The following is a 26,912-nucleotide window of genomic DNA, read 5'->3' on the forward strand; positions in this document are numbered from 1 at the left end:
TGTTGTAGAGAGTTAACCAAAACGAGTTTCATTGCGCAATAAGGGTAGAGCCTTATATTGACCTCAAGTGTACGAAAATATGTAGCAACAGACATAGGTAATGATGAATTGTTGGCCTGTAGTAAGCTTGACTCGGCTTCTTACTTGATATAAATGCAGCGAGGGTGTGCAATGGTGTAAAAGATGGCCCAATTGAAGGGTTTTTTAGTATTGTACAATAAGAACTAAAAATAAATGCATGGGTATAGTGTAAAACAGTAACATCAAAAACCATAGTAGTTCACAATTAGCTGATGGTGATGCAGGGATGAAAGGTCCATGTACGCCTACCTGTGATTGTATCTGGTTCACTTATGAACATGAGGTCGACTCTTGAATGAACTTCTTATTTACCCCAACCTTGTGTAAGGTAATCTGTACAGCAGCATGGTCAGTGAGGGTAGCCACAACGACCATGCTGGAGGCGAATTACTTTCCCTGAGACCAAGTGGGAAAGTTGTGCGTAGAGCAGTCACCATTATTATCTCCATCTTAAAATCTACTGGAAATGCATTTCTGTGGTGTAGTAAGTGGCTTCCTCAGAACTGAGATAGCTATAGTGTGGTGGAAGAGGTGGTTTTTCGATTTCGTTTTTTATCCTTAGACCCTAACCCATTTTAGTTGCCACTGTGTTTCCCTCTTGTTACCAACATCTTATATATTAATAATAATAATAATAATATCCACATTTGTAAAGCGCACAATCACCCGTTAGGGTCTCTAGACGCTGGGGGCCGTCGGGAAGATTAAGCAAGCTATTGACCAGATGTAACACAGTGCTGCTGGGCTAATCTGCCGCCGGTGCCGGGGATATATTCAAGGGCTTTGCCGACTGCATCTTTAGACTTGTATAACGTGACATTCATACATGCAGCAATAGAGGGTCCAATAGCCAAATTCAATTTGGGGAAAGAAAAGGGCAGCACAGGGCAGCACTTTTTAAAGTGAGGGATGGGTGGCGATGTTACCGGCTGGATAGCGTTGTTATGACCACTAAGCTGTAAAATGCAATTCATCAAGTTTACACTTACATGGTTAGGGCAAGTTTGCTATCATTGAACTCCTTCTATGCCCCTCATTTTCTAACCAATAAACCCAGTCTTGCCCTAGCTCTAACCTAGCGAGATTATGGTGGTGTCGGGGTGTGAGTAGATTTTTGACTTTTGAAGTATTTGCAACATTCCCAAGAAGATACTGGGACATGAGCAACAGTTACAGATTTCCAGGAATACTCGTTATGTGTACACATACAAGTAGAAATACATGAGAAATGTAGCAGTTGCAGCTGATTCTGCTCTAGAGAGTCTTTTAGCGACTCTGCTGCTCTGAGAGTCAAGATGGTATGTTGGAGCAAGTTGCACCAGAAAAGGTGCCCTCCATCTCTTATACCCATTGACCCTTTCATTTGATTCTGCTCCTCACCCATTCATCAGGTGTTGTCATTTGCTCAGCAGACAAGAGATACTAGGAAAGGCCCGATAAGCAAAATCACTGAATTCCAAATGGAGGTACAGATAAGAACACTCGGTTCCAGCAAATAACAGGTGGTTCCCTTTGTATTGTTGCAGTCATTTATTATTAAACCCAATCTTAGAAAGCTGCCAAGTATGGTAGGATTGAAGGCAGTTTACATTAGAGTAATATGTAGATTATACAGACAATGTTTACTTCTAAGCACTGTTGCCAGGGGTAGTTTTAGTTCAGTCTAGGTTTTTGTCGGGGTTCAACCAATAAGTTACTTTTGCAAGTACCAAATATTGTCTCTGCCAGGAGAGGGGAAAGGGTGACAAATTGTGAATGACCTAGAGTACCTTTTCCAAAACTTTATATTCTCAACAGTATGTTAAAAGCTCTTAAAATGTCACAATACGGTGCATGTTGAAAATTGGGTCACCGGTTGAGAGATGTGAACCCCTACTCAAGCAGCAACCACAGTTTCTGTCCAGGCTGAAACACAAGTAAACCCCAAATTAACCTGCGCTTAACCCTCTGGTAGCTTGGCACAAAGCAGTCAGGATTAATTTAGAGGTAATAGAGCAGAGATTACATCAAATGATTTTATTGATCAAAGAAATTATTATGACCACTTTTACGCAAACCATGAAAAACGTGTGCTAAGTTCAACGTTATGAAAAATTATACAAATATACAATTTAGATATTGCATCATAAAAGCATGCAGGAGAAAAGGTAGATTGAGAAATATTTGTTTGAAATTAATATAGATCTGATGTTTAATAAAGACTTGCTAAATTGCTCAAATATTTGTGTTGGGAAATAATAGAAACAAAAAACTTCTAATCACTTGGATATTCATATATAAATGTTAAAATTTTAAGACTAAAAGGAAATAAATGTGAAGTAGATTGATTTTCATGTAAAAAGTTCCCAAAAATGTTTTCATATTCTAACGTGTGCACCGAAAATGAAAAAGACAAGTAGGTGCTACACAATTATACTTAAATGTGTTTTCATCAAACTTCTTTAGCATGTATTTCACACGTTAGTCGAATAACGCATAAATGACAAAGATTAGTATGCATTTTCATATATGTATAATGCTGACACAAAATTCTTAGGAGTACACTATACTTGCATGTATTAATTATGATCAGATTGAAATGTTTATTAATGTATTTTATCATATTCACATGCTAGCTTCCTATTAATGTATATTTCACAAATTAACATGATCTAATCGTATATTAGCCCACATTTCATTTAGGCAGCATTTCCTTTTTCAGTGAAGTCATGGACTGAATATTTCCAAAGCATATGAGAACTACTTGCTATATTGCAAGTTGTATCGAAATAATAACAGTTTCCTTTGACATCTCCCGTACTGAACAGTGCACTTGCAACAAAGTTTGATACACTGTGGAACAGCTGCCTTGGAAAGGGACCTTTTGAACCATTATGCCATCTTCTTCAATGTCTCATTGTTTAATGTGTCACATGACATAAGGAACTGCATAATTGATTCACCTAATTTTACCGGATTTGTATCTTCTTTCCTGCCACATCACACTCCTCTTATTCGGAGTGACCAATGGAACTGAGTTGTCAGACAAATTTGGTGATACCAGGGGGTGTCACCCCCGAAACTGAACGAGTATAATTGGTCATTTTAAGAGAACTTGTTTGCTTCTGATTCTGACCCTGATTCTGCTGCTGGGACTTGGACTTGTTACTGCTGCCCAGTGTCCTGACGCAGATTGAATCTTTTTGGATGAAGGGTTCATGTCACGTTGCTGTGACTCTTGCTGTTACAGCAGTGAACTGAGACAGATTACTGTCTTGACGAGCTGGACTGGCTACTGGGAACTTTGCTGAACTTTCCTGAGAGTCTTTGCAGTAGACTCACCTGGCTACCTATTCCTATTGATTCAAATGCTGGATGTGGTCAGAATCTGCCTCAACCTATGAAGATTGCCCCATTCACTCATCTTATTCTCCCTGAATCCCAGAGACCAGATACCTGGTATATTTCATTAAATACTTTACTAATTTGTTATTGGAGCTGTATGCTACTTTATTGAAGGCAAATGTCTTTGCCTTTTAGATTGAATAACTTAACTCTAACATTCGATCTGACTCTGCAGTTCTGTCTTGTCATTCCTTGTGAGTGAGCATTAATTATTTGTTGTCCACGCATTGGCAAAAATCAATCTTGGAGATATTGAATTTAGGTTTTAGTTACAGTTATTCTATTCCTTGCCCTCATTGAGTAACTGCCCATTCCCTGAATATCCAACCCCTTCAGCACAGAGCAAGTCCATAGGAGTACCAACTGAATATATGAGTAGCATAAGATCAAGAACATTTTGGAAGGGTCCAGGAAACGGTAGAGTAGAGGCAATGTGTAAAGCATTTAATAAGCACTTCCAACAGTAATACAGTTAAAACACAAGAAAAATCCCACACCATTTAGAAAACTAAAGTGACTTTAATAAATAAATAACAACAAAAAGAAAAGAAAAATAATCCAATCAGTAGAACCGTCAATATGCAATCTCAAAGTTTTAAGTAGAAATAGTGCATAGAAGCACAAATCAACAACTGGGGTTATTTGGTCACATCAGACCGGGACAAAGTCACAAGTTCAGCCTGACCGCTATGGAACGTGGGACAGATACAGGGAACCAGTTAGGTTCGCTGAACAAAGTACCTTAAATCCTGGTTTGCAGAGCATTGTGAGATCCCATATCGAGGATGCGTCTCACAATGGAAGTTCCGAGGAGCTATGATGCAGAATCTTGTGGAGTTGCTGAAGATACCAATGTGCACCAGAGGTTCCATAGAAGCTGCAGCGCTGCAATGCGGTATTGTGCATTGTCGTCAAGGATGCCGTTGATGAGCGCTTGTAATGCGTTGGACTGCATCAGGGATACGTCACACAGCAGCAGTTGCAATCATCTGTGCAATATGGTTGAATTCTGAAGCATGGTTCCTCAGGGGTGGTGCTAGATTTAGAGTAGGCTGTTAATATTCCCAACAGTTCAGTGCTAACAGATTGTAAAAACCTGAACTTGGTATTATACTGAGGAGAGCATGACTATGAGCAGGCTTTGGGTTACATTTTTCAGTGCTTTGTGAAGTCCACGTTCTTCAGTATTGTTTGTCACACATCTAAATTGTGCACATTTTTTACCTCCCAGTAACAAAATCCGATTACGTGCAAAGTATGTGATTGCCAGCCCTTGGCGCATAGACTTGGACAGCAAACCAGTCAAAATGAAGACTTCAATTGTGCTGACAGTTTCATACACAATCTAGTATTTATATTAACATATTGGGCCTGTTTCATAATGACATTCTCATGAAAACTGGAAATCCTTTCTTGCACTCCTTCTCGATTTGGAGTAGATTTTTTTACTTTTGAAGTATTTGGTTCCACATTCCCAAGAAGATATTTAGGCATGAGCAGCAGTTGCAGATTTCCTCATTATGTGTAAACATGCTCTAATAATAATAAACATTAGGAAATCAAGCAGAAATGTGCATTTGTATATTTAACATTTTTCTACAGCACATGCAAAATAGTTCTCCCTGCGGAGTAACCCGCAGACCCCCCACAACGCCCCGTAAAAATATGAGGGTGGGAATTTCTCTATCCTTATCCTCCCTCAGAGCTCACATACTCCAACTGTGTGGAAGTACCTTACATGTGTTTCCAGGGTGGGAAGCCATGCACGTTTTTGGGAATATTCGACAACAGGGTGTTTATGGGTGTCCCGTGCATTTTACATGGCAACTACTGGCATGCCCCCATCCTACCTCAATACATAAATTATGACTGTGGAAATCCCTCCATAGTGTTAGTAGCATCCTAAATGCACTTCAAATGTATACGAATTCTGCGAATCATGATGATGAATTTACGATTTGTAGATTCATTTTTATGCAACTAACTTGCATTTAGGTGCACAAGAACATATGTGATTTAGGAACATTATATTAATTAATATAAAATATTAAAGCTCATCGCCAGAGTAGATTTATTGGAAAAGCAAGGACTCGAGCAATTCTAGGAAGGCAGAAAGGAAAAAACAACAATGTCCCTTTCTTGCCTCGAAATGCTCTAGACATCTCAAACCAGATTTCTGCTTACCTGCGCAAACCTTTGCATTTTTCACAAGATCGCGTATCTGACAAAATAAACTTTTAAGGCGTGCCCCATTCTTGTTGTTACTGTTGTTGAGAAGGCACGCCCTGTTCTCTCGCAGTGAAGTTCGGACATCTGCATTCGGAGAAGAGGGAGTGGATGCCCTGAAAGACCTCCACATGCTTTCCGTCCAGGGTGCAGAGATTGTGTTTCTTGTGAGTTTTATGTGAACGCTAATGGTCCGTCATGGTTCAACAGTATCTACCCCAGTGACAGAAAGCTGTAGCAGGCCTTAACTATGCTGTGTTCGCAAGAGTGCAACAGAAGTGCAGCAGCAAAGAAACATGCAAAAACCGAATCTGTGCATGATATTTAGGATCTATGATGACCCTGTTTTGTTCAAAACTGAAGGCTCGAGACTAGAATGCATGAAGGTTACCCAGGACTTCACCTTGATCATTGGGTAGGAGTGTGAAAAGCTGCAGAGACCGGCATCTTACACATTTCCCGGTATCTTCTTTAAACTTTTTGAGCATGGCTGAGAGAGAGTACTACTGCCACTTGCCGACAACTATAATTCGTTAATTTCGGGTAACTTAGCATTTGCACTTTTAATTTGTCCGACTTTGCAGACAAAAATGTCCTCTTTACCGTGTTCTATCATTAGGACTGTATTTAAAAAATAAGATTCAACATACATTGACAAGTGTTACTGCACTGTAATATCATGTTAACCTATAACTATCTTGAGAAAAACATTCAGGCAACAGATTGGGAAGAGTGAGCTAAATTTGGTCAGAATTGTTAAACTGCTCAAAAGTTATAAGGGAATGCAATGCTCGTTTGTCAGCTGCTAATAAATGGGATCTCCCATAGGATTGTTTATCTCTGTGGGTATCTGCAGGACTGCTGAATGGACACTATTTATATTTTTATGGCACAGAGGTCTTACAGTTGTTAGGTGCCTTTTGTAGTTTGGCAAGGGCTGTTCAGCGGTTTTGGAGACATAAGGCTATAAGTATGGGTCTAGCATGCATTTCAGTTAGATATAGTCGAATTTTATAGTCGAATTTTTGCAAACAGCGTTTTCTCTGTTTTTTGTTTAATTCCAAATGTTTGTAGGCTTTTACCCTAGTTGCTGAACGGCACACAGCTAAAACTTAGGACACAGAGGCAACATGCCTCCTATATCCTCCTGGTAAATATGCTCCACATGTGACACACCAACTTGCCAAGGCAGGCTTCTTCAGCTTTTGTGGCCATGCAACTGTAAAAGGAAGTCATTCATCTGACTATTGGAGTCTGTCCTCTTTTTGCTATCCCAATAAGCAGCAGGTATAGTCCAGGCTCGGTACAGGTTCTTTGCATGTCCAGGGAACAGGAGGGCCTTCCTTCTTCGGTCCAGTCTTCAGTACAGACGTAATCTGAGGCCTAGGTGCCAGGGGTGACACTTCTGTGCCAAATTAGTGCGCTCACGGGATGTGGTGACTACTAGTCAATGGGCTACTAGATCCCATCCCAACTAGTGCTGACCCTTCGGTGAACTGTGCATCTAGTTATTCCAAAGTGAACTATTCTGCCCACTCCCAAAATGGCAGAACCCTTCTCTTGATGTACAGAGATCCCTAGCCCACCCCAGAGTTGTGGCCACCTGGGGGCTTTATTCCCCTTTCGTGATCAGCAACTGTAAGCGTTCACTGGAAATCTTTGAGCAAGAAAGTGGCTACTTAACTAAAGTTGCCACTTGTGCAAAAGTTACATTAAATTCGACTTGAGCATCAAGTCAGTTTTAATAAAACTATTATTTTGATAGCTTGAAGTATCATATTTAGTAGTCGCATTTAGAAGCTGACACTTCTGAGATGACAGCGAGTAACTCTGCGCTCGCCAATGGGGCTACAAGCCTTTCCACAGTGAAAACAATAATGTGGGTGTTTTACTGTCGGTGCATGTAAAGACACATATCCTATTTTTTAAATATACAGCACTCTGCCTTAAGGCTCATTAAGCCTGCCTTTTGGGTGACCTATATATATATATTTGAAAGGATGGTTTGGGCTTTGACACTACTATAAATTGTAAAGTCGGGTTAGCAGTTAAAACCTGCTCAACCAGTCTGCAGTGGCAGGCGGGAGACATGCTTTCCTCTGTCACTCTCATTGTGGCACAATAAGTGCTGTAGTGCATGAGGGATACTTTAACTTGAAATGCCCTGGGTACACCTGGTACCAAATACTAGAGACTTATAAGTAAGGTAAACTATACCAATTGGGTATAAGCCATTTAAACATACTTTTAAAGGTTGGGGCACATGCACAGACGCCTGGTCAGCAGGGGCCTGTGCATTAGAGGCATTGCTCCAGTACCTAATCGTAAAAAAATTGGACAAAAAGTGAAGGTGATCCTAAACAAGCAATTTCCTCACACCCCTCTAACATACATAACCAATAGACACACCGCATATCACTGGATACACACATTACAAGAGATACACACTATGATAAATATATTTGTGCACTCTCTTGAAACACTCATGACTAATTACAAGCTCATAAAACACATACTCCTGAATCTTCCATAGTTTTGCTCGGCTAGAGTGCAGAATAAAAAGAAATCACACTAGTAAAAGTTCATGGAATGATGGAATGCCATTTTCCGTAAGCATTAAGATGAAAATTAACAATCTCCAGAATGATGATAAACGTGAGTATTTTGTGCAATAAAGTCATTTAGTTTCATAAATCCATTTTCAGATCAACTTATTAGATGATTCATAACTAGTGTTTTTCAGTTTAGATTAGATGCTGTGTAGTGTGTACACAAATCACCTACCATCATACAAATGTTCATACATCCTATATAACCACACACTATATTATATGTACATGCAACCATCAGTATGAGCTGATCCATGTTAAGACTACACAGCCATGATATATGCCCACACCCACCAAAATACGACCAGGCACCCACCATGAAGTTGTCACCCACCCACCGTTATTCATCAACACAACCATCATAATGGTGATCTACATTGTTAGTCAGACAACTTAGTGATCTTATTTTACAGCATACAAAGCACTCCCAAACATAAGCAATGCCTCTAAAAACAGGCCTCTTTGCATACTTTTGTCATGTACTAATAGCAATGAGAGTGAAGGTTGACTACAGTGGACGCAATGCTATGCCATATATATTGGCTCAGGACTTGGGTGTGGACCTTGGTTACACTTTGCTCCCAGCCCTCTTTACAAAGCGTTCACCCATGCAAAGATACTCTGGATAGAAAGACCAGCTCCGCAACCAATGCACAATGAGTTTTGTCACCTCTCTCTGCTCCCAGTCTGTGTGCCCCAAAACTCGCATATCTTGGCCTTTGGCCAAGCCCAGCAGCTGCTGGGAGAACAGTGTATGTAGCCTTTGGCTATGCCTGGAGCCTGCTCTTCCTATCCTCCCTGTATGTTAGGCATGGCTTTGAACCTACAGACTACTGACCTTGACCTTTGGTCATGTCAATCAGACTCGGGGCACAGCCTTTGGTCAGGCCTTGCACTCAGTCTGCCTGCCCTCAGTGCCCATTGGCAAGGCGTTTGGCCCACATGTTCTTAAAGTAGTGGGTACTCTTTTGAACAGCCTTTGGTACCCAGTTCCTCTGATCCCAGAGCATGGAGCAAAATGGCCTGTATCTCTTTCTCATTTGTGAATCCTTCCTCATTTAGCCGTGAGTAACACAAATGACAGGACTTTGTGGTTTGCCAAACCAGATTCACATGGTTCCTTGGCCCCTAATTATCACATAGGTGTAAGGTATAAGAACCAATTAGACTCCTGAGACTTCTTAGTCTTGATGTTGACTACGTGTTAACTGGTTGTCCCAGAAATGTGCATGCTGACTTGCAAATTGGTTCCCCCCACCTCGCGAGTTGTACTTGTAGTCCATTTTGGGGAGGGTTCATTCTACTCCTTTCAGGCTGCCTTGTGTCTAGGTTCACACTATAGAAATAACATATTCATACATGCATACATATATCTATTAACAATCCCAATCTCACTTTCCAAGGATTGATGCAGAAACCCAGAGCAATTCTAACGCTTTATTCGTTGGTCATTTTGTCTGCCAATAACGCATTTCTACCGTCTGATGCGGTCCTGGTCACATGAAATGCATGCATTTCGTCACATCTTTTACGTATTGTGAAAGCGAAAACATAAAGACAAGACTAGCGGCCCAATGCATTGCTAAGACGCTTGATTCCAACAAACAGTTTGGTTGACATTGATGCTAATGATATCATAGATTTGAAAACAATAACTGGATAACATATTTTAGTGTATTTGCACAACACAAAAAACATGGCTTTAGAGAGCAGTCCTGCTAAATAAAATCATATCACATATATAAATATTAATACATACATGTATACATTACAAGGGAAATTAGGGCCATTTTACTTGGTTCTCAAAAAAGGCAATAGTGTAGCTAGCAAAAACAAATACATTAAATAAGAAATTGTATGTCAACAGAGGTATTGAACGAAACATATTATCTTAAATATGTACTGTCTGCTTGTATGTAGGTGAGAGTGACCCTGGAAAACATTCGAGAGAGAATGTTTGGAGAGTATGATGAAATGAAGCAGAAAATCAAAGAGCTCAGCAAAGAGATACAGGTAAGAGGCTACACATATATTCTTGCACATGGAACCAGGTCATTGTGTATGTGCATGCTTTGTAATAATGGCTGTAGGTTAGTTTTACCATACAAAACCTCTCTGAAATGTACTCCTTCTCCTTGAAACTACTATTCATACCAATCTGTATAACTCTGTCCACTTATATTTTGGTTTTCCTCTTTTTCCTGAAATCTGCATCACTACAGATAAACCAAACAGCACATCTACTCTTAGCAATCTGACACTAGTATGACCTAATTCAACATGTTCCTTCTGGATGCAAAATAAGGGAACCAGATAGACCATCTTCCTAACTCTTAGAACATACATTCCCCTGCACCTTGTGCACATAATCAGTCAATTCGGACAAATATGCCAATTTCATTCTTCAAACTTTGCGTTTTAAGTCCCTAAAATAAACCCTTTCAGGTCTGCTTGTGAGAGGGTTGGCTCAATTCTTTACGTATTTTTTCAACATACCAACTAATTACCATCATCGACTCATCGCACTCAGGTCACTACATAAATGCTCAGTATAATACAGTACAATTTCACCAATGATGTAGCCCCTCTAAACTGGAGGAGCGCCAACTTACCCTTCATACCTCTTCAGGTGAAGGCTAATGACCAAACCTCGATTGTTATGCAAAGCTTTTGAAAATTCTCCAGTTATTAAAGTTTATGCCTACTTTATTAAGCAGTATATTGAGGTATTAAATATGATGCATCACTGAGGCTCCAAACATGATCGTTGTCATTTCTGTCTGTCTCTTTTTCTCTCTCTTGCTTTTTTTCTTTCTCTCTCTCTTTCTCACACCCTCCCGGCCCAACTTTCAAGGCACCTTGTGATCTTGCACTCCCAACAAGTTAATTCTTGTTCTCTTGATAACATCACCTTTTCTTTTCAATGTGATCACCTACACATTTTCTGTTTAAACCACGGTGACCCTATGTAGTTGGCATGCTTCATAACCAAATCAATAATATTATAGCCAAATAATTCCTATTTTATTCAGAACCAGACTAATGTGTCTATTATATTCTAATAATATTTGAATAAATCCATAGCATGTGCTCCAAAATGTGGCAATATTGCTGGGACATGGGATATGTATTCGTTTATTACATACATTTGGTTTAATCCGCCCTATCCTATTTTGTATCTCTCCTCATAGTATGTTGCTGACCATGTGTTTCAGCATTCAAACCAATCTATTCATGCTTTATTTGAGACTATTTGTTTAATGTTACTATTTCCAATTGGAATGCCAATGCCCAATAAACATTTGCCACCCTAATTCCCTATTCATCTTGCTAGCATTGAGGCCATATTGTGTGTATTATTTTTTCTGCTATTACACAGTGCCACAAACTAGCATACCAGAAAAAATTCCCAAGCCCAGGCCATCCATGCTGAAGCGTTCATACCCTTCTCTGCTAAACATATTGTTTTAACTGACAGGAACATTTTTGAAACATCATATTATCACTATCATCTTTATCCCTTACCTTTAGCCTCACCAAACACAATGTAATGCCTTTACTACAATTTTAGTTACTTAAAGTGATCCAAGATCTCAATCAGTTGCATTAGCCAGTTTAAAACCATATTATGCAAGTTCCTTATTGTAATATTTAAAGAAATTACAAATAGACTGCCCACCTGGTCTATAGACCGGTTTGATGATAGCTTCTCCAATGTCCTACTTTTTTAAATGTGGTTATAAAATTTGGCTTTTTTGTGGACATAAATGTATAATACATATTAGCAATATATGTTCTCTGATGTGCTGACGTTCACAAATAGTTCAGCATCACTTTCTTTGCAGAAAGAATACTGCTTTGTTGAAATGAAGGTCATTTATTGAAATTATCTAATTGATACATTAAATGCAGCTATAAATTGTCAACATTGAGATAATCTGCTTCAGCGTTTAAAGGTTATCAACACGTACTTGCATTTTGCACATGCGCCTTTGCAAAGAAGTGACATAAAAACGTGGAACATGGCAAGTGCAATAAATGTAGCATACATTAGGGTTTCTTCCTTCCCCAAGGCAGAGCATGTGTTTCATGGAGAAAAAACCCAATTATCTATCTCTATATTAAATTGTGAGTTAAAAGGCAATTTACCTGATGTCCAAATTCAAAAAACAAAGGAGATAAGTGACCTAGAGAAAATACATGATGCAGAAAATGTGCTGCGTGCACAAATCTATTGACAAGTAAGAAACTCAAGAAAGCAAACATAAAAAAATTGCTGTAATCAGAATGTGAGCGGGACTGAAAAGGGCCATTAGAAGGCAATAGAGCCAAACTATAAGAGCCCTTTAATTTAAGGCCTAATCCAAACTGGGAAGAGAAGGATTGTAATGTTTCTCTTTTGTCATTTCTTTGATTATTGGTTCCTCTTTTCTGTGAGACACCAGGGAAATCTTGAAATATCTAATAAGATCTGCTCTATGCTGGATAAAGTTCACAGTAGCAATTTTGCAGGATGCGTTTGACAAGGTTCTCATGTTATCAGGGTGTACTCCTTTGCTTGTATAGTCCCATCCACACATTTCGCCTAGTGCCCAAAAGTGGATCTGTGCATTCTGGAAAAAAGGCCTAGTGAGTATTCGGTAGGTCTAAGGAAACAACACTCACCAAATTGGAACAGAAACTAAGGGAGAGCCAGAGCTGAGTGAGCCTAAAATCGAAGCCCTACTACTCCATGTCAGCAGACCAAATCCCTCTTCTGGAGTGATTTGCTGCCACGGTGTAGGATTCTTACTCCTTTCCTTTGTTCTCTTCGAAGGGAAGCCACATAGATGCACTGCTCTGAGCCATTTTTCAGCTTGCAATAATGGTGAGCAGTACAGCTAAATAGTGGGTATAACATTTGTGTATGTCCATATTATGTCTCCTGTCCACTAAAGAATGGCTGTCTGCTTGGAACTGGTACAGTGCAGATACATTGGGAAACAATGTGGAAGAAAACTGAGGTGTCAGCCATAAGGGGATCAAAAGCAAAGTTTGTTGCAGCATACACATTACACCTACAATTTTGGACAAATTCCGTTGCCCACTTGCCCTCCTCTCTAGCATGCCTGCACAGGCAGAATATCCAGCCTATGCTACTCAGTGACATGGGGTTGTATTGAAGGCTAACTCCTTGCCTACTCTAAGGAACTGCCATTGGCTTTCCCATGGTCTTCATAGTTAGTCACAACCATGCTTTGTACGGAATCTGTATCCCCTCAGCTGTTTGGCAGACATTGCTGGAAAAGGTGTTATGGAGCTCCATTGCTCTGCATCATGCCTGCAAGCATGTTTTCAATCCACAGACTCACCCTGCCCATATCTAATACTGGGTTATCCAGTTCTCATTATCCATTCAATTCTTAGCCTAAAATGGGCAGGTGATGCCAATCCATATTGGTTAATCTATTTGGTGTTAACGGTGCTCTTAATATTCTGAATGATGGCAAATCTTACCTACTAATGCTCTAATATCAATCTGTGGCTCTTTATATAGTTGACAATGGCATTGATCCCCTAAATGAAATACTGCTGACCCAACCCCAAGACACTCTTCACCTAACATTCAAATTCCGTTTTGTAATCTGCAAGCTGTTCACCTTAAACAAACCTTGTGCTTAATCTGAAACACAGTTTATAATTGGACTCTCAAAATTCTCTCACTCTGCAGTTCAAAGTCTGCAAGTGTTAGTTATTGAAAGAAAGAATGAATCAGTGACTCAGAATCAGGCAACAAGGGGATCCTCTAGAGCCCTGATGAGCATAAACTTATCAAAGCAGTGACAAAACACGCATTTATTTTTTCAGCATAGTGTCCCAATGTAGATCATGTGATGAGACTGAAAAAAGGTGTTACACAAGTGTAGCAGCTGAAGCCATGGGAGAGTGTACAAATAACCTTCAAAAACATACAGCTAAGTAAACGTTCAGAGCGGAGCAAGCAATCCAAAAGTTTCCTGCCTCCGATGCCAGGCATGAGTGAGGCTTCACTCGTCATAGATGGGCTCCTACCGAAAGCATTGTTTAGTACTGAGCAGAAAGATGGCTTACAGTTAAACCAGAAAGGTTATTGTGAGATGCTGGCCTGGTACATGATGTCCACTTAAGTAAGTGGGCACCTTGCACCAGTCGAGACAAACCTTATGGTGATTTAAGAGGTCTTAGACGACCTTAGAAAGCTCTCCAAGTGGTGGCTATGGATAGCAGCCTTCAGGCTTAGTCCAGAAGGAGTGTAAAGTAGCTTGCTTTACCGGAATGTAATCTTATAGTATAGATTAAGTGAAAAAGAACCACACAAGGTATTTATGAAAAATATGTATTTCCTACCCAGAGATATGCACAATGCACACAATACTTAAGCAAAGAAACATAGTAAATAGCTCGAAATACACAAGGGACGCCAAGGGGGACCAATCCATATACTAAGAAAGTGGTATAAGAACCATGACTTGGATCAAGACCGGGTCGAGAGGACGTAGAAGTGCTGGGGACCAAAGGAACCACCCAAGGTGAGTGGATATGGATCCCACGGAGAGTGTCTGTAGTGTGAAAATACGACCGCGTGCTCCTTACAACTCTACGTGTAAGTTGCTGTTGGATTTTTAAAGATTAAGGACCCTTCCAATTAGACCTTGAAGAAACTCAGTGGAAGACAGAAGGTTGGAAAGCCACCCTAATCGTGGATACCCTGGTACCCACGTTACTTAGACCAGGGAAGCCGAGTGCATACGGGTGAAGTGGTGTTGGAAACCATCGTCAAACCAAATGAAGGACTTCAGGAAAGTGCCGCTGCTGAAGAAGGAGAAAGTGTCCGGTGGAATCCAAAGGTGGATTCTAGATGAGAGGTACCTGCCAGCAGAGGGGACAAAGTCTTTCACTCAGGAGAGACCAGGAGACTTGGAAGACGAATGCCCTACATTGTCAGGTGTTTCAGGATGGGTAACGATGACCTTGACTCTGCAGCTGTAAGACCCAGGCGATGCTGAGGAGGACCAGGAGCTATGCATGAGCTGTCCTACGAAGGATGTCTCGTGCTGAGGGGGTCGGTGTCCGTCAGGAGCACCAACAAGCCTTGGCAATTGCAACCAACACAGGAAGTGAAGGAGGCGCAACGTCGGGACCAGCAAGGTCCAGGGGACACGCCACAAGTAGGGGAGTAAGGGCAGACCCAAGCAATCGGAGGAGCCCAAAAGAAACATAGGTGACCCTTAAATGGACACTCAGGCCAGAGGCACTGGAGTTGCGAGAAGACCTCAAGCAGCTCACCAAAAGAAGCAGGCCACGATGCACATGATGTGGTGTGGCTGGAGATTTTGGTCACTGGAGGTGCTCGGGATTGGGGCTACTTGGAGTACGAAAATCTTCTTGGAAAGAAGTCAACAAGCCTTTGCAACTGCAAGTTGATGTGGTGCACAGGGGTTCAGTTATTGCAACCCCCATGAGGAATGCTGGCCTCAAACTTAGTGAGAGGGCAGGGTAGGCCTCGGGAGCTAAGGCCACCACCTATGTTGCAGAGACCTTGGAGTCCAGAAGAGCTCAGGATCAGAAGACTGCTCGACTTAGTTGCGATGCCTGCGAATGCAGGGGAGTGACTCCTTCACTCCAAGGGAGATTGCTTCAGTGTCTTTGATGCTTCACAGGCCTTGGAAGGTTCCTGTCTGATGCACAGGCACAGACGATGTAGTAGACTGGAAGGGAGACAAAGTCAGACCCAAACAAAGCCCAGCGAAGTCCAGAGTGCCCAGGCGGTAGAAGTTGTCTGATCTGAATCTTATCCTACAACGAATTTAGGGACCAGGACCCGGGTAAGCCCTTAAGTACCCTAGAGAAAGGGTTGGGAAGGTTCAGGGGACCCTCCCAGGGGAGAAGTTACTCCCATGTCCTTTTGCCAGTTTCGCACCAGCACAGGAAGATACAAAAGTGGAAAAGGAGGGATAGATCTCTATAATCTTTTCAAATAGGGGACTGTCAATTCTCCTATGCAAGGGACATTGTCCAATAATTCAATATTATTTTGAGACACACAACAATCACATTCCAATGAAGATGTGATTGCATATTTTAATTATAGTAATCAAAGGGAATACTTCATCCTATAAATTCACATTATTTTCTGGCTTATAATCCACACATATATATACACACATATATACAACAAATATATTCAAAACAGACAAAAAAAGTAAACAAAATTCATACAAATGATGCGTAATCTGAAATTCCTTTACACCCAAAAAGTTAAAGCAAAAGGAAGTGCCTTCCTAATCGCTACAGGAGGTAGTCCAGCACAATGGGTTCTAATAAATCATGAACCTAAATTTCGAGATTGTGTCAGCAAATAAATTGCCAATTTAATTCCATTGGTATTATCAGAGTCCTCTTTATATAGTGTGTTGACGCGGTCATGTTTTGGCCTTCCAACCAATCTTGGCCTCCTCAGGACAGGCTGAATCAAGAACTTAAGCCATATGAATCTGGGTGCCCGACCTCGCACCAAGGCGTTCATATGTCATCAACTCCAGTACAACCAATGAGCTTCGTGGGAGCACTGCTCTCAGGAATACTTTAATTGCTGGTACCACAATTTCTTCAGTAGGGACGTGAGTTAATCACTCCGCCGGGAATCCGTTAACCGGGCAGCCAGAGAGCCCCGCACCGGAGCACCACACCAGAGTGGGAGCCAAGGGCTCCCAGGACAGGTTTGAACTGGACTATGCACAGAGACACCAAATATGCCCCTTATGCAGACTGAGTGGCGCTGGCAAGTGCACCTACCCCACCCCAATACACTAAATTCTGACTGGGAGGTGGTCACATGATGTGACATGATGCCCATTGTTCTGCCTTCCCCTGCTCGAGCTTGGCTCAGCAGCAAGAGGGCAGAATCCTGTCTCTCGTCGGCAACAACCATTTTGTGCTGTCCGGGTCAAGAAGGCTGGTACCGCGACCATTGAGAACCTAACTGAGGGCTCTTCCAGTGCTTGGAATCATATCTCCCACACCATTTACGGTGTGGGAGTATGATTCCAACATGTTTGGTACCACACATGATAGGATTCGTTGCAGCTAGTTTCGAGCTGGTCATCGCGTATTTAAGTGGTGCTCTTCTATTTAGTATATAGCTGCTTCACTGACAACCCAGGAGAATGGACTCCGTAGGGTGCAGGGGTGTCCTGCTCATGTAGGGCACCCTCTCACTTAGAACCAAGCATCCTGCCTTCAGGATTGCAAAAGGCCTGCTATGGGGGTGACTTATAGGTTTTAAGCGCAGTGACCCTAGATATAGGAAACATACATCTTTAGTGAGTGGCACAAGCACCAAATTACACAGGCTGCAATGGCAGACCTGTAGTTTCATTTTGAAGGGTCTCTCAGGGGTGGCATAATACCTGCTTCAGCCCATGGTGGACCTCTGGGATACCTATGCCTGGGTACATGGGTACCATATACTAGGGACTTATAAGGGTATCTCAGTATCCAATTTGGGGTGTACCTAAGTACTGAACATAACAATTTAGGGAGAAAGCAGATAGACTGTGGTCCTAATTAGCTAGATCCCAGTCAGACTAGTCAAATACAGCTGAGCACCAGGCAAAAAGGGAGTTAACCATAGATGCAGATCCTACAGTTATCAGAATGTTTAAACCGATACCTTAAAACCTCAAGCGAAACATTAAGTAATAGGAGTGATCAGGGACAGCCTTGCCTCATGCCTGCATTAAGAGGGAAGTTAATAGATTGTATTCCATTTACCAAAACTGTAGTAAAAGGCGACGATTAAAGTAGCAAGATTACTTGTAGAAATCTAGTTCCAAACCCATTCCAGCAAAAGGCCTGGTAAAGAAATTGCCAATCAGCCCTATCTAAAACGTTTGCTGTGTCTAGATTTATCCCTGCAAGATAGTGATTTAATTCTATTTCTGTTTTTCATGAAACCAGATTATTAAATGACTGCTAAATCTGACATTGTCATTTAATCTCAGAGCGAATATCTTATAGAACATTTTGCAATCTGTGTTTATTAAGACTGTAGGATGAGAATTCTTACAAAGGAGTAAATCATGATCTGTTTCGGAATGAGGTAGATCATGGCTTCAGTAGAGGAGCATGAGGAGTTGTTCAATGAAAGAAAATAATTAATTTAAATAACTCCGGGAATAGTAATGTAGAAAATTGTCAATAAAATTCTACTGTAAAACCATCCATACCTGTCCTCTTTCCAGTTGTAAGACATTGGACATCTGAAAACAATTCCTATATTTGTAGTGGGAGTTTAAAAGAAGACTTATTTATGTGTGTGAGTTTGCAGGTTTTAGGGTGAGAGAAATATAACTCAACTCCTTAGATGGGTGAGATTCAGGGGTGTATCAAGAGTTGGATAATAGTCTGCAAAGCATTTAGCGATGTCCGTATCTCGAAACAATTGGGTGCCAAATTGATTAGAGATAATTTTGATATGACTTTTCTTTCCTACATTTGAAATAGTTTGCTAACAAAGTACCCACTTTGTTCTTACCTATAAAATCTGGTATTAATTTTAAGAAGTGTACTGTGGGCTTTTTCAATTGAATCTTTGGTGCTATCAAAGCATCTACATAAGCTTTGTTATTTTTAGACATGTAATATTTGTGGGCTAATCCTTTCAAGTTAGATAAAATTGAGGTGGATTATTTTTCCATTGCCTATCTTTTTGAGGAGATGTATTAATAGATCCTCTAGAGAAGTTTCTGTACTTGGATTACAATAAAAAGAGTTATAAAAGCAAAACAAATCCTGTAGAGATGGCTTTAAATGCATCCCAAACAAAATGAAAATAGGTTTCCTCTATATAATTTTTCTCAAAATATTCAGTCACAAAGGTTTCAAAGGAAACAGTCCTTGTCAGAGACTAGGGTATTATTGAATCTCCAATGAGATTTGCAAGAGTTATCTGAAGTATTTCAAGATCCGGGCAGACAGGGGTCTAGTCCGAGATCAAAATAGAACCAATCTCTGAATTAACCAGGTGCTGAGTCAGATTTTCACTTCTAAAAATCTAATCAATTCTGGATTAGGAATTGAGGGGATGACTAAAAAGAATATTCTTTTGGAGCTGGAATAGATAAACTTCAGGAGTTTGAAAGAGCATGTAGCTTAATAGTGTGCTTGAATGCATTATGGGCTTTGTGCGGAATGAACCAAGCAGTGAATTGACGATCATGGTACGGGGTCAAAAATCTGATTACAATCACTACCCCAAATGAAGTTCTCAGTGGAGTATTGTGCAACCTTATGAGAAATTATTTTCCAAAATCTTCGACCTGGGTGTGTGAGCTATTGACATTCAGTATTGTAGAAATAATATCAATTTTAAGTTGTACTTAAACCATCTGCTCTCATCCTCATTCTCTGGGTAATAAGTGAAGTATCTTTATGGCACAAAATAATCACACCCCTTTTATGATGAACAGAGGGGGAGTAGTTAAGTTCACCCATCCATTGTTTTTAAGCTTACTAATATCTACATCAGTTAGGTGTGTTTCCTGAAGTAATGCCAGCTGTCATTTCAGTCTAGCGATATGAGATCAAATACGCTGGCCTTTAATAGGATTTTTTAAAACCTTTAACATTCCATGTTGTGATTCCAAGATTAATTCGGGAAGGTATTATTAGACACTAATATATTGTATAATAATCGTAGTTCTGAGCATAATAATGTACAAAGAAGGAGATGGAGAAGAGAGTAAAAATTAAGGAGTACAGAAAGAGGAGGAGAAAAAGATGGGAAACAGAACCCAAGAAAGGTGGACAGAACAAGGAAGCAACACAGTAAGAAGTCTCCTAGGTTGATAATATATTAATAAGGACAAAAAGAGAACATCCCGAAGGGTAAAGAGGGTACAGAGCACCTAAAAAGATATACTGTTCCCAGACCTGAGAAACTAAAGAGGGGGGTACAGCAATTTCCAAAGACAATATATAAAATATAACTAAATAAGTGAGGGGGGAGTCCGAAAAGGACACCACAAAATTAAACAGTAATCTTGAATGGACGCAATGTGAGGATAAATAACTTACTACAGATGACAGGGAAAAGGTTTGATGGCATAGATGCACAACAACAGTAGAACAGGGATGACAAAATCAAATGGAAAAATACATAGAACACTCTGTTGCTGAAAAGCAATGGGGAAAAAAGACAAGAATGTTATAAGAGGAAGTGCACCAAAAGAAAAGTAATGTCTAAAAAAGGAAAACATGAGTTTATAAATTAAAACATGTAAATGCGACAGAAGAGGTAACAGTTATGTATTAGTAGTGAGACCAATATCCATATCCTCATGCCGATGCTGAAGAAGAAAGTCCTGTAGTTGAATAGGGTTCTCAAAAATATATGATTTCTCTTTGTAAGTAATCTTGAAGAAACATGGATGAACCAACCCATATCTAATGTTCAAAAAGTTTAACTGCGGGCGAAATTCAAGAAAACACTTCTTTCTCCCTGCTGTAGCATTGGTGACATCCTGCTAGAAAAAAAACGTGTTCCCAGACCACTGCAAAGTCCCTAATCACTTGGCAGCAGAGAGGGCTTGAAAGAAGTCAGTAAACAGCAAAAAGAGAATACTAATCCCTCTTTGTCGTGTGAAAGTGTATAAAAAGGCGGCTTGGGACCCAAATGATGAGCGATGTCAATACTGAACTGGCTGTGATCTTGGAGATGGACAAATGAGTGGTTAGCCTTTTTCTGAAAGCAGTCATATTGGGACCTTCCGAATTCTCTGTAATACCATAAAGTCTTAGATTATTATTCCGATTGTTATTTTCCAATTTCTCATGAGTCACATCCAGAACAGAGTCATCCACATCCCTGATTAGCTGTCCAATAGCAGTGATACGTTAATCAACAGAGGACCATATCTCCTCAGTATATTGAAGGGATGTATTGGTTTTGAGAACAAAGCGTTTTAAGGCTCTTATTCCTTCCATAACAACCTCCAAAGTGAGGTGGGATGGTGATTTGAAAGGAGAATGTAAGTTCTTTTTGGTCTTTCGATGGAACTAGAGGATTTCTTTGAAAAAGATCCTGGAGCACCACTCACCCCATAACCACTGGTACGTTCCATGAGGTCTCATTGACTAACTGTATACCTGATGGTGAGTTTGTTGGAGTTTGTTGTTGTTTCTTCTGTTAAAAAAATCTGCCCATAAAGGAGTAAGAAAGTGTGAAACTGCACCATAACAATGAATTGTTGTCAGTATAAAACCATGAGTATAAAACCCTCTCCAACACCTCATGACCCCCCTCCACACCTCTGCCCGTCACCGTCAGATCACATGGACTCAACATCATCTCCTACAACGATGAGACACAGCTCATCCTCGCTCTGTTCAAAGATCCTGCCACCACAAAAGGTAACTTCCACAGATGCATGATGAACTTTGTGGATTGGATAAAGGATAACTGTCTCAAACTCTACTCTGGGAAAAAGGACCTCGCTGTAGAACGATTCATGGTGGGCACACTTCCAGACTCAACAAACCACTCCAGCAACCTCACAATCATCCTGGATAACAAGCTAGCTATGCAGTCTGTTCTACCTGCTGCCACACCCTTCGCATCCTCCGCAAGATCTTCAGGTGGCTCCCAGTCAACACCAGAAGGACCGTCACACAGGCCCTCATCACCAGCAGACTGGACTACGGAAACACGCTCTACATAGGAATCACTGCACGCCTCCTAAAGAGACTCCAAATAATACAGAACTCTGCAGCAAGACTCCTACTTTACCTCCCCAGAAGAACCCACATTACATCCCATCTCCAGAAACTACACTGGCTCCAGATTCAGTAGAGAGCATAGTTCAAGATGCTGACCCACGCCTACAAGGTACTACACAACGATGGACCAGCATATATTAATGAATCCCTAAACTTCTGCCATCCGCCCACACACCTCCATTCAGCCTCCCTCTCCATCACAGACACCTGTGGATCTGTTGAGCCAGCTGCTGAGGATGCTCCTTCTCGCACGTGGCAGCCAAGGCTTGGACAATGTCCCCCTGCACCACAGGACCGCACAGCTGTTCCAGCAATCCAGAAAAGACCTGTTAATCACCACCACGCAGCAGTGATCGCTCCGGTGCATCGAGACCCTCACGGGTGATTTTCTGTAATCTATAAAGGACTGACTGACTGACTGACTGATTGATAAGACCAAGTTAAGGATCCTGCTTCGGAACCAGAGCATAATGAACATAGATGGCCTTTAGAAATGGAAGATTTACAAAAAGACTGATGAAAGCAGTTAAGCTGCTGTAGCAGGGTGAGGGCTGTTCCTGCGCTGCTCCTGCAGGGGTTGGGTTACAACAGGGGGCCAGGCGCCCGCTCACTTCTCTTGATGAGATGCATGTCGGCGGTGACTGGGGCCGGTTGCTCGGCCTGGGGAGGCGAAGTGGCGGCAGTAAGCTGGTGCCTGGTGTCGGCACGGGTCTCCCTCTGGTAGCAGTGGATTGACTCGGCCTGCTCTGGCAGTGGCGGTGCTATGGCGTCTACCGGCTCCAACTCAGCTGTCACCACATGCCTGACAACAACTGACTGAACCCGACTCCCGCCAAAGCACGCACCAAATTGAACAAGGCGGAAGAGACGCCGTGCGCACACGCCTGACAACAACTGACTGAACCCGACTCCCGCCAAAGATCGCACCAAATTGAACAAGGCGGAAGAGGCGGCGTGCCAAGCATGCGTAAGCCAAATCTCCAGTCCGGGTGGGCGAGCCAGAAAGGAGACAGGGAGGGGACCAAAAAGCCTCTCTCCAAATGAAATGCGAGCGTTTTACATAAAGTATTACACACGCAAATGAAAAGCGGAGGCAGAGCTTACACCCCAATTATGAAACAATACCGACGACAATAGATCTTGCAGAGCGAGCAGCGCATGCGCTGCCACTCTATGCGAGACCTAAAAAGGTCTGTGGACAGTTTCCACCTGCTCAGCGCACACAGAAATATCTACAGAAAAGGCTCCAGAATCAGGAAAACCTGCAGTGTGTGACCCAGTAATTCCAGGTCCGCCCGGTTATTCCCCATTCTGGGGCCTGAAACTTGTAATCACTAGAAACTGGTGCTGACATATCAGCTGATTGGTGTTGTAAGTGGATAAGTCCTATTTTCTGTACTGTAGTAATTAGGGTGCTGCAGTTGAGAGGTTGTGTGATTGTATGATGTTGTAAGAGTGTAAGAGACTGTTCTAGTGATTTGTGCCTCAAGAGGCTGATGCAGTATTTCGAGCAAAGGATTTTACAGGTGGCTTTTCATATTGAGAGCCAAGAGAGTAGTGTTTTTAAGTTGCTCTGTTGTATTTGAATGGATATGGGTATGTGGTCTCAATGGCACAGTATAGTAGAGCAATGAGTGACCCCAAGAGTGGCTTCAATGAGCTATATAAATAGGCTTGTAATTTTGACTAAATGCCATGCGTGATTGTTGTTTGATTCTTGTTTTGAAAGGCTGGGAGAATTGTGTCAGAAACCAATGTTAGTGGGGCTGGCTGTTTTGTGTCAGTTAAGGATGTGACTGACAGGTATTTGGTGAGTGATGATGATTGGTGTTACCTAATAGTTGTGGGTAAATGAAGTATTATGTTGTGGTTGTAAGCAATTTGATGACCGAGTGGCATCCAGTGGCTGCATTCGAGGGTTATGGTGAGAGGTTTTGTGGATGGTAAGTTACCGGGACTGGATGTGGAGTCAGTGGTTGTGGTTTAAGTGGTGGGTTGTATAATATTGTGCATGTGTGGTAGACTGAGTGATCATGCTGCATGTGCATGTTAATGCAAGTAAATACTTTGGTAACAGGCTGATGGTGAGTGAATTGTGTGCTTAATTGTTGCGGTCTGTGTTGTTCAGAGTGAATATATGATAATACAACGCTTACCTGTACCACGCATGGCTGTACCACGCGTATTTTACTACGCATGTGTCTTTACCACGCAGCATTTGAGCACGCAAGACTGTACTCCGCCATATTTACGTTACGATAACCAGCGTCAAAACACGTCTTTCAAAATAGAGATAGGACCTCTATTTTGACGTTGTTGAGGCTCTTTCCTTTCTCTCAATTTGCACTGAATAGCGATTTTTTCGAAAGTTTTCTTTTTTTTTTTTAAATTCCGCTTTTTTTTTTAGGGGGGGGAGACCCCCCCCGACCCCCCCTTTTTATTGTCCCTTTCTCCTAATGAAATACACGCAGGACGAAGCGAAGGAACGAAGACTGGAAGCAATGAAACTTGCGTTGTAAAAACGTTCGTGGAATGCACCCGCGGTGAAAAGACGTTTGCGTGGTAAGTGACCCGTTGTAAACGTAACGCGTGGTAATGCGTTCGTGGTAAATGATGTTTCCCGTTCAGAGTATGTAACGAGGTATAGTGGTGTTCCAACTAGCAGGCTGATGCTGCATATGACTGAATGTGTAGTTGAGCGTATGAGGGCGAAAGAACAGTTTGGTGGTTCTGCAATTAGGAAATGTGCGTGTGCTGCAATAGGGTGTTATTGTAGCTCGAAGATGCTGAGTGACTATTGTGGCGGAACGATAGGGTGAGTGAATTGACTGTGGAAGGAATAAGCAATACTGTGAAAGGCTTCAACAGTGTTTTAATTGAGTTGCATATTGGTGGTTGAGTACTGCTGGTGGAGTTGAAATGTCTTGCTCGTGAATGAGTGGGTGAATGTTTATAATGGCGTGGAATGGGACGGGTATTGCAAGTGAGGGTGTCACAAACTAGCGACGGCGAGTCAGTGGTGTGAGATTGGTTTTATTGTAGTAGATTCTGTTATGGGTGAGGGATGCTGCTTTGTTGTGTTACAGGCAGCCAAGCAATGTGAATGCCTGATTTGTGGTACAAGAGGCTGTGGGTGAATGCATAGTATTGAGAGTGTGCAAAATGATGTGTTTTGCTGTATGTGTGGTTCCTGGTGCAAGTGAGCAATGTCGGGATGAGAGTGAGAGACTAATAATGAAATGGTGTTGTAAGTGGTATTCTGACTAGAATGTGAGTGCATGTGGCTGATTAGGCGGTTTCACAAGTAAACAAGTGTTCAGGTAGTGGAGAAAGTTTAAGTATAAGGTTGAGTGATGACAGAGACAGCGAGCAAGGGATGATTTATCTAGCTGTGGTGAGTGCTGATGAACAGTGCGATTGGTGATGTGTGGTGAAAGGGTGTTGACTGGATGTGGTTAAGTGGTTTCAGAAATCGATTTTATGAGTAGCTGTGGATAATTATTACTCAGATTTGTAATGCGCGTGTCTGCTCCAAAGCGTCCCAGCGCTGGAGTGGGTGAATGACTGCAGGGAGTAATTACTGGGGGAAGTGCCAATCCTTAAGCATTTTTCTGAATCGGAACTCGTTGTCTAGACATCTTAATTCTATGGGTAGTGAATTCCAAAGTTTAGGAGTGTTTCGAAAAGGAAAGTTTAGGAAAAAAGTTTAAGTGATGTTACAGAGCTGTAAATCATGTCAAATGGCTCTGGGCTAGGCTTTAGTATGTGGTGGCAGTTGCTATAGCACAGTGGCAAGGTAAAATGGTAATGTATGATTTTGAGTAGCGGTATATGTGGGTACCAATTCCTACCATGTGGCTAATGTCACTTGGGAAGGTTTTAAGTGAGTAATCATAAGAATGACTGCAGATGAGTTCTATTGTAAGTGAAAAGCATTATAAGCAGGGCCACTGGAATTATGCTGCAGGATGGGGCCACATTATGACGCCGGATTTAATAAATTATGTGGCCAGAAATGGCAAATTATGTAGCATAATACGGCACATTTTGTAATTGTATTACTTCGTTAATTTTGTAATTTTAAAACTTGGTAACATTGTCTAGGCATTGGCTGCACCTTGTTTGTTTCTGTTTAACACCCAAATATAGCAATAAGCAGCAGAAAGGTAACCAGTCCAGCTTTGTCAAGGGCCTTCCTCTGCACGGTCACTGCATTTTTAGTAATTTATGAAAAGTTTGAGCTAGGAACAATTTTTTGGGGGTTAAAATCTGCAGATTATGCGGTATATGAGGATTGCATGGCTAATGGATCAAATCTTTAATTATTCGAAAATCACCACAGCGGCACAATCACATAATTCCAGTGGCCCTGATTATAAGCGGCAATGGAAAGTTGAGTGCGATGGGTAGGAAAATGTGTAGGGAACCTGCTGAGAGAGGACAAGGGAAATATAAGGGCTTGGGGAGAGGTTTTTAGTTAGTTTGTTGTGAAGACGCAACTGAATCCTGTGTGTGGACAAGGTTGGTGGAAGTCTTGTGATTGGAAAGTGCATGAAAAGGATGTTGCAAATAATAATGCAGAGATGCTAGATGACTGCGGTGGACTTTGTTTGTTTTGGCTCAACTAATGAATTGGAGTTGCCAACCTGAGAACAGTGATTTAGAAAAAGAAAGCTCTGAATATGAGAATACAACACAATCCTTGGCTCATGGGTGAGTCACTAAAAAAAGGCTCAGGGTGGTGAAATTGTATTGATTGTATTTCACTCTTCAGAGTTGATGTACAGTTTGACATATATAAATAGCAAATAATCA

General features: G+C 41.4%; 1 protein-coding gene across 3 annotated transcripts in view; it reads left to right on the forward strand.

Annotated features, from left to right (window-relative positions):
* Window positions 1–26,912, forward strand: part of MYZAP (myocardial zonula adherens protein) — a 465,570-nt gene that overhangs the window by 211,292 nt on the left and 227,366 nt on the right. For all 3 annotated transcript variants that reach the window (XM_078684913.1, XM_078684911.1, XM_078684912.1), the window contains exon 5: window positions 10,221–10,313. In XM_078684913.1, the coding sequence (XP_078541039.1) occupies window positions 10,221–10,313 (93 nt within the window). The remainder of the gene's footprint in view (window positions 1–10,220; window positions 10,314–26,912) is intronic.

This window comes from Lissotriton helveticus, chromosome 3_2 (assembly GCF_964261635.1).
Source record: "Lissotriton helveticus chromosome 3_2, aLisHel1.1, whole genome shotgun sequence".
Classification (NCBI taxonomy): Eukaryota; Metazoa; Chordata; class Amphibia; order Caudata; family Salamandridae; genus Lissotriton; species Lissotriton helveticus.